The sequence below is a fragment of the Mya arenaria genome, chromosome 3, assembly GCF_026914265.1.
Source record: "Mya arenaria isolate MELC-2E11 chromosome 3, ASM2691426v1".
In the NCBI taxonomy this organism is placed as follows: Eukaryota; Metazoa; Mollusca; class Bivalvia; order Myida; family Myidae; genus Mya; species Mya arenaria.
Genome location: NC_069124.1, coordinates 71534275 through 71542988, shown reverse-complemented (window position 1 = coordinate 71542988; position 8714 = coordinate 71534275). Strand labels below are relative to the sequence as shown.

General features: G+C 36.2%; 1 protein-coding gene across 1 annotated transcript; it reads right to left on the bottom strand.

Annotated features, from left to right (window-relative positions):
* Window positions 1–5302: 5302 nt before the first annotated feature.
* On the bottom strand, window positions 5303–8643 carry LOC128228109 (uncharacterized). Its single transcript, XM_052939216.1, has 2 exons — window positions 8566–8643; window positions 5303–7121 (listed from the first exon to the last, which is right to left on the bottom strand). The coding sequence occupies exon 2, from the start codon at window positions 7118–7120 to the stop codon at window positions 6008–6010; it is 1113 nt and encodes a 370-aa protein (XP_052795176.1). The 5' UTR covers window position 7121; window positions 8566–8643; the 3' UTR covers window positions 5303–6007.
* Between the last annotated feature and the right edge of the window lie 71 nt (window positions 8644–8714).

The following is an 8714-nucleotide window of genomic DNA, read 5'->3' as shown; positions in this document are numbered from 1 at the left end:
CCAACCTTAGCCCTTGATCTACTGATCCCTAAACCAACAAGGATCATCAATAAGTAATGACCAATTGACATAATTGGCATTTGAAGTATGAAATTCCTGAGTGCAAGTGTTAAGACCCTGTCACACTGTCACGACTTGGATCCGTGAATGCTGATTAATTATAACTTGCCAAAAAAGCCACGATATGACTGCGGATTCCAATACTAGGTACATCAGTTGGACACCTGTTCGAGTCCCCTTCCGTGTGAATACAAGAGTAGTACGAGATTCTTCTGTTAACCTCGAGTTTAATTAACATCGGTACGATCTGTTTATGACTCTCTTTCAACAACCACAGAGATTTCTACGAGTACTGCCAATATGTCCATGATATCATGATATATGAGTTATTAAGAGTGAGCTACGTGAATGTACAAGTAAGGACGACAAATGGCGTACTGGGTATAAATATATAGTATTTTATTGATATGATCACATTGAACTCGCCGGAAATCACAACAGTCTCGAGGACATATCGAAGGGGTAAGTAGAAACTCACAACAACTCGAGCAGAGATCGTAATCATGTCCTCCTGAGTCGCTGCTGAACTCGTAGATTGTAGAGTGACTTTTTGACGCGACGAGAAGCGGCGACAAGTGATGACATGTCCGCCACAAGCGTTCAATTTTGTTCGACACCCCTACCAAATGTCTTCGATATGTGAACGAGGCGAAATCTCGTACGACAATTTTAAACCGTTTAAAGTTCTCGCCACTGCTTGTCGAGTACTTTCTTTATGAGGAGACATGTCTTCAACATGACACCTGAAGAGTTTAGGCGGGTTGAAACTCGCAACAACTCGTAGCCAAAACTTGGTACAGTGTGACACGGGCTTAAATTAGTTATTGCGCGGGTGTGGGCATATAAAAATCACACTGTCCGTCAGTCCTACCGTTAGTCCAGCTCAACTTCTCGTTTCCAGGCTGTAATTTGCTCTTGTATGGACAGATTTTAAAATGTGTTTGGCATATAAAGACGACATGTCGCGTACAAGGCCTGTGTTCGTACCTTTAAGTTTAAGGTTACACTTAGTGTTTGAATACTATGGAATGCTGCATATAAGGACATAGGTACACATGTATACGGGTCATGTCCGGGCTGTAACTTGTTCATGTATAAATAGATTTTAAAATAATTTGCTACATGTGTTTGACATACCAAAACGATGGGTCCCATGCAAGACCCGTGTTCCTACCTCTAAGTTCAATGTCACACTTACTTTTTGAATACTTTTTGAAGGACATAGATAGTTGATAATGTCCTGGTTGTAACTTTCTCCTGTATGGACAAATTTTAAAAATAACTTGTCACATGTGTATGATATAATAAGTTGACATGTCGCGTGCAAGATCTGTGTCCCTACCTCTAAGGTCAAGGTCACATTAAGTGTTTGTTTACTATGGAATGATGCGAATAATGACATAAGAGTGTAGGTTGGCAAATATTGGAGGTATTGTTTACGTTTCAAGGCAATTTGAAATAATTTGCCGTATGTATTTGACACGTAAAGGCTATGTAGCATTTGCAAGACCCACACTGTATTGTTGTCAAGCATAAAAGGGTTTCAATCCTATGGCACAGACATAATGTCATGTGGTCTTGCAAATGCACCAGCCATGTTGGTTAAACATAATGCCAATCTGTCTTGCAAATGCATCGTCTTTATTGGTCAGACATAATGTCATGTGGTCTTGCAATGCCATCAGCCATATTGGTAAAACATAATGGCATGTGGTACAGCTAATGCACCAGCCATGTTGTTTAGACATAATGCCATATGGGCTTGCAAATGCGCCGGCCATGTTGGTTAGACATAATGCCATGTCGTATTGCAAATGCACCAGTAATGTTGGTTTGACGTAATGCCGTGACTGTGGTCTTACAAATGCAACAATCATATTGGTAAGACATAATGCCATGAAGTGTTGCAAATGCACCAGCCATGTTGGTAAGACATAATGCCATGTGGTGTTGCAAATGTGTCGACCAAGTTGGTCAGACATAATGCCATGTCTGTGGTCTTGCAAATGCACCAACCATATTGGTTAGACATAATGGACATTTCATTGTTATTTTCTTCCGTTTTTATATACTGACATTGTTCAAAGGTCACATCGTGGGCAATAATCACATACTGTGACAGCTCTTGTTTAAACTCAAGGTCACCACGATCTTGATCTTTGACCTGCTGATCCCAAAATCAATAGTGGTCATCAACTAGTGATGACAAACTGGCATACCAAGTATTAAGTTTTTTGGTGCAAGGGTTATTTATTATTTCAATGGGAAACAATTTTTTTACATTATGGTCACCTTGACCTTTTGATCTACTGATCCCAAAATTAATGGGGGCCCATCAACTAGTCATGACCAACTGGGATACCAAGTATGAAGATCCTGGCTGCAAATGTTCTTGAGTTTTAGGGTAGAAACTGTTTTTTTCACCAAAATGTCACCTTTACCTTTGACCTACTAATCTCAAAATCAATAGGGGTCATCCATTAGTAATGACCAGCTTGCAAATCAAGTATGAAGTTCCTGGGTGTAAGCATTATTTGGTTATTGAGCAGAAACCATTTTTCAGCTTTAGGTTACTGCCAGCGTATCATTTTTCACCCGAAGGTCACTGTGACCTTGACCTTTGACCTTCTGAACTAAAAAATAGGGGCCATGTACTGGTCATGATCTTCAGTTGAAACCTTCTTTCACCTAAGTCACTGCAACTTTGACTTTTGACCTCCTGATCTCAAAATCAACAGGGGTCATCTACTGGTCATGACCAACCTGTATATAAAGTATTCATTTACTTGGTCTTAGCGTTCTGCAGTTATTTAGCAGAAACAAAATGTGACTAATGGACTAACTGACTGATGGACAGGTCAAAAACAATTTGTCTCCCCCATTCATTGGGAGAGACATACTTATTCAATTCACCATGACATGGGCTTTTGACCTATTGACCAGAAAACCCCGATAGGGTTTATCTACGGTATTGACCATGAACAATGTGCATACCAATTTTGAAGACTACAGTTCAAAACTTCTAAATTGGAAACAAAAGTTTGACACACAGACAACACCAACAAAGTAATCCCCACAAGTCTGACACAAATAGCACATCTATGTGATTAAATAAATATTTATTAAATACACTCAGATCATCTTACATAAACAACAATAATTCTTCACCTTAAACAATGGACGTTTGTCAAAATATATGCCCTTTAAGTGCAAATATATGTCTTAATATTCAAAGACAACCCACCACTGAACTTTCATGTCCAAGGTCAAGCTTTTCTCAAGTTATTGTGCGGGCAAATATTTTAATACTATTGTTCATGACCTTGACCTCCAAAATACTGAGGGGTATCAGCTGGTCAAGAGTATTCTAACACTGAAGTTTCATGGTCATAGGTAAATCAGTTGACTGTGATCTTCACTTTCGACGTACTGATCTCAGAATCCGGAGGCACCCTACAGAAAAAGTTTCATTGTCAAAGTTCTCAAGTTATTATGCAACTTATTTCTTAAGACTGTTGACCATGACCTTTGACCTAAACCCCCCAGAGATCTACCTGTAAAAGGGAGAACCTACCACTGAAGTTTGATGGTTCCATGTTAAACTGTTCTGGAGTAAATGTGTGCACAACATTTTCAAACAAGAGCCGTCGTAAGACAGCGCGCTTGACTACGCCGCTTTGACTTAGAATAAAATAACGATGTAATAATACCAAGTTTGGTCTAATTATGTCAAACCTAACTAAAATTATTTGATACATAAGGTGACTTTGATGCTGCCCTCCCACCAGCCCGCCCAAACAATGACGCAAGTCATTCAAATAACTTGATTTCCCATTATGAAAATGTGGTTAAGAATATACAAATATGCCTTTCAAAGGAAATAAAAAAAAAATCAAAATCAAAATAATTATTAAGGCTTAAAACGGAGTTATGTTTCTTGTTGTAAGATGGTCTTAAATAATTTTGAATTTTATTAAGTGCATTTAATGAGCAGTATAGAAGTTAGAACTTGCCCTTAACTTTTACTTGCCTAAAACATTAACCTAAGTCAATCAGGGGCCATAACTTGTATTAAGGATATTGAGGTATGTAACCTCATTGGGTGATGGTCCTGAACAATTGTGTGAAGTATTAAGTCAATTGAATGAAGGGTATAGAAGTTATTAAACAATATCCCAACGTGCCCTAAAACTTTAACCTAAGTTCCATAGTAAATCAGGGGCCATAATTTGTATAAAAGATAATATGGAGTTATCTTACCTCCTTATGTGGTGGCTCTGAACATCTGTGTAAAGTATTAAGACAATTGAATGAATGGTATTGGAGTTTTAAGTGAAAATTCCAACTTGCCCTAAAACTTTAACCTAAGTCAATCAGGGGCCATAACTTGTATTTAGGATAATATGGAGTTATGTCACCTCATTGTGTGATGGTCCTGAACAACTGTGTGAAGTATTAAGTCAATTGAACAAAGGATATAGAAGTTATTAATAAATATTCCAACTTGCCCTAAAACTTTAACCCAAGTTCCAAAGTCAATCAGGGGCCTTAATCTGTGTAAAGAATAATATGGAGTTATCTAACCTCATCATGTGATGGCCCTGAACAACTGTGTGAAGTATTAACTCAATTGAATGTAAGGTATTGCACTTATAAGTGAAAATCCCAACTTGCCCTAAAACTTTAACCAGACGCCGACGCTGGGGTGAGTAGTATAGCCCACCTATTCTTCGAATAGTCGAGCTAAAAACTGCTGACCATGACCTTTGACCTATAAAAACAACAGAGATAATCTACATGTAAAGGGAACCTACTACTGAAGTTTGATGGTCCTTGGTCAAACCATTCTCCAGTTATTGTGTGGACAAAGCTTTTCTCAGACTGTTGACTATGAACATGACCTACTCACCTTAAAAAGTTAAAACAGGAGCATATCATATACTGGTCAAGTGTCACTTTCTACTAAAGTTACATGCTCCCAGATCAAAATGATCTCAGGTTATTATGCAGACTAGCTTTCTGGACAGTGCCTGTAGTCTTCATAAGACTGTTGAATTTGACCTTGAACGACCTATTGACCTAAAAAAGGGTTCTCTAGTAGTCAGGGGCAACCTTACATTGAAGTTTCATGGTCCTAGGTCATTCTGTAGATATTATACAGAAAAGACTTATTGTACCAACTGACCAACATAACATTACCTTCCAACAGATTGACATTTGTAAAACTATATATAATACTGTAGCTCATTCATCTGCTTTATTGAAATCATTTAGAAACACTGAAAGACAAAGCTCAAATTGATCTCTCAATTACATGTATATATGTAGTGCTTTGAGTTATTGGAAAATATGCTTATTTGTAAGAAAAAATACCATATTACATGAGCATTTTTACAAATAATTGCAAAACTGTAGTAGCATTTTTGTAATTATTTCTTAAAAAGCTCATGTAGTATTTATCTGAGCATTATAATTTGTAAGAAATAATTGCAAAAATGCAACTGCAATTTTTGTATGTTAATGAAATGCCAACTTCTATATTTTTTGAATGAAAACATGATGAGAATGTGATAAAGTAAACCAAGAATACAACTTTTTTTCAATATATTCATAGAAATGTGGGAACAAAACCTGCATCACAATGTTGCTTAGTATGAATATGTTGGAGTTCACTATGGACAATATTAAATATAAATATCAGAGATTTACTGTATATATCATATATATGCCTCAAAAGGATTTGCACTCTAAACACACACAAATTAAAATAGATAATTCGTGGCGAAGCCTGAAATTGAAAAGCAAACAAGCATTTTTTACTAATATTTTTAAGTGAAACCCAATTAATGTTTTTTAATTTAAAATAAATAAATATGACAATTGAGACATATTCCTTTGTATGAGAGAATTATTTAAACACATAAGCGTATGCTTTACATTTTTTAATTCAGCTCTTAAAAAGTCCCTGTGAATGTATAGCTGTAGATACAGCTAAGTCAAACATGCAGTTTGTATCAACCTCTTCGCCACCATGATTATTGTTTGACTGTTTTTTTGAATTAACGTTTTTCTCTCTCAAAAACTCAGTGTCTGACATTATGGTACTACTGCCTGAGCTAGATTCATCACTTTCAGACATGTCATGTTCAGTATCATCTGTTTTAGTCACAATTTCAGATGTTTCATGTTGAGACATATTAGGAGGCATAATAGTTGTGCTTTGTTCCCCAGGAACAGAGCAATTTGTGGTTCTATCTAACATTAAATTGTGTGGTTCATCAGCATTAGTTTTACAAGACAACACTCCATGAGCATCAATATTGCCTTGGGTTTGACTTTCACCGGCATGTTCAAATATTTGCCTTTCATGTCTTCTCAGACCCCTATTCTCTATTGCCGTGTTTATCCCTCTCATTTCCAGAAACTGGGAAGCAATGCTAGAAGGACTGTCCAAATTTGCTCTTATATCTGGACTGAGCCCCATATTTTCAAGAATTTTGTTCACTAAATTGTCTACAATTGCATGACCCATTTCCATATGCCTCCTTCTGGCACGGATGTAGTCTTCATGACAGTTAATACTATTCATAATCTGTTGCCAAATTCTGGGACTAGTGGGGCATGGATTTGGGGGTTGGTTCGTTTCTGGAGATATGACATCTCTATCTATATCTAAATGTAAAGCAGATCTATCATCAGATGTGCTTTCCACCATGTCATTTTCATTAATCAAATTATTAACCGTAGCTGTTATTTTCTCATCAGGTGATGTTGCATTGATCTCTACCAATGTTTCAACAACTTCACTAGTGTCATTATTTGTCTGAATACTATCATCACAGACAGTAAACTGGCTGCCACTTTCTATATCAGCATTTTCAGGTTCTAGCTCATTATCAAGTGGTGCATACCCAGAAAACTGAGCTTCATCTTTTAACCTGCATCTTTTAGAGGTTTTGCCTTTTATTTGCCAGGAAAATTTTGCTTTCTTGAAACCTTCCCTATTTTCATTGTTGTCAGTAGTCCTTTTCTGGTGGGTGGTATTGTCAGCAGACATCATGCTGAAAGTAGGAACATAATAGTATAAGATGTTTGTTTATTTGAGTTTATCATGGTCTGCCCGTGCCCATTGGCTGCATTATGGCTTGACCCCCCCGTGACGCCATGACGACTTAAATTATGTTTAAATGCCATAAGTGACATGAGATAGAATTGACAGCAATTCGCAGTCAAATCCAGACATTGGAAGACTTGAAGAAATAGAGTGAGATGCAAGAGACCCTGGTGCGATACCCTAGCTCTTTGCGAAGAGACATCTTGGTTCTTCAATGTGTTCAGTGCAAAGTAACAATACACAGGATACAACTTTCCTGGGTTGAACCAGTACTGAGTACACCACTTTTCCAAGCACTACCCTTTAAATGCCGAGCGCCAGGCAAGTGAGCTACTTGTACCAACTTTTAACGTCTTTTGGTATGACGCGGCCGAGGGATAGAACCCTCAACCTCCCGCTCCGTAAGCGCACGTCTTAACCACTAGGCCACAGAGACGGTAGTATTAGATTAGCCGTACTCAGATCATTTATGTTAGCTGATCAATCCACAGCCACAGTTAATTCAACACTCAGACAGCATAACTCAGCTAGAACATATCGGTTTTTAATCAGCATAAAATATACAATAAAAATTATTGACAACTTTTTGAAGATTAATGTATAATCTAAAGAGTATCACTTACCCATGCTTTTGTTTGCTCCAGATGTTTAAACAAATGATTGATAGATCTTAAAAATGTTATAATGAATAGGGTTCATTTGGAAGAAAACTTGAACTTTATTAATACATAGTATTTGTAACTTTGTTGATATATAATTATATAGACTTTTTTAGAGGATATTATGGTAGGACACAATGACGTTACACAGGTCATCCTATTCCAGAAATGACTTCTCAAATCTATCCCATTAATTTAATGCTATAAAGCATCTTCTTGAACGTAAAGAGACATTTCATATATTCTTTTGTAGTTTATTCAGTAAACACCAATTAATTAAAAAAGAACAGTGATTGTTACATGTTTTGGTGACACCGATGGGATTATTTTATTCTAAAATAATAGACGTGTTATACGGGATTCTTCCAATCCCTAAGGATTTGCCATATATCAAAAATCTAAAAAAAATCCGTCAACGTACAATTATTTGGACTAGGATTATTTCAGCTAGTACAAATAGAAAAATTGATTCAGTCACCAAATCACGACTTAAGCATGGATGTTTAAACGTCTGTTATCTTGGAAAAACTTTTTGGATGATAGAAATGTAAACATTTTAATTTTTAGAATGAGTCACAATAAGATATTTAATGTTTTATGTAAATTGCAATTTATAGTTAAAATTCGGAAATAAATTATTCATAAGATTAAACATTATTTTAAATAGGGATATTTTCGATTTAATTAAAGGTTTTAAAACTTGAATGTAAATAAGAACGATCAGTTACTTACCAAAACTGCTAATTTATTGTTTGACATGTACAGCTGACAAAGGTTAAGGACGAATGTCTAATCTCTAAACAGTAGAATAATTTTGCTGTAATATGCATTATTTGAAATAAATTGACATTCAAATCATACCTTTATAGTTTTTTAATAAT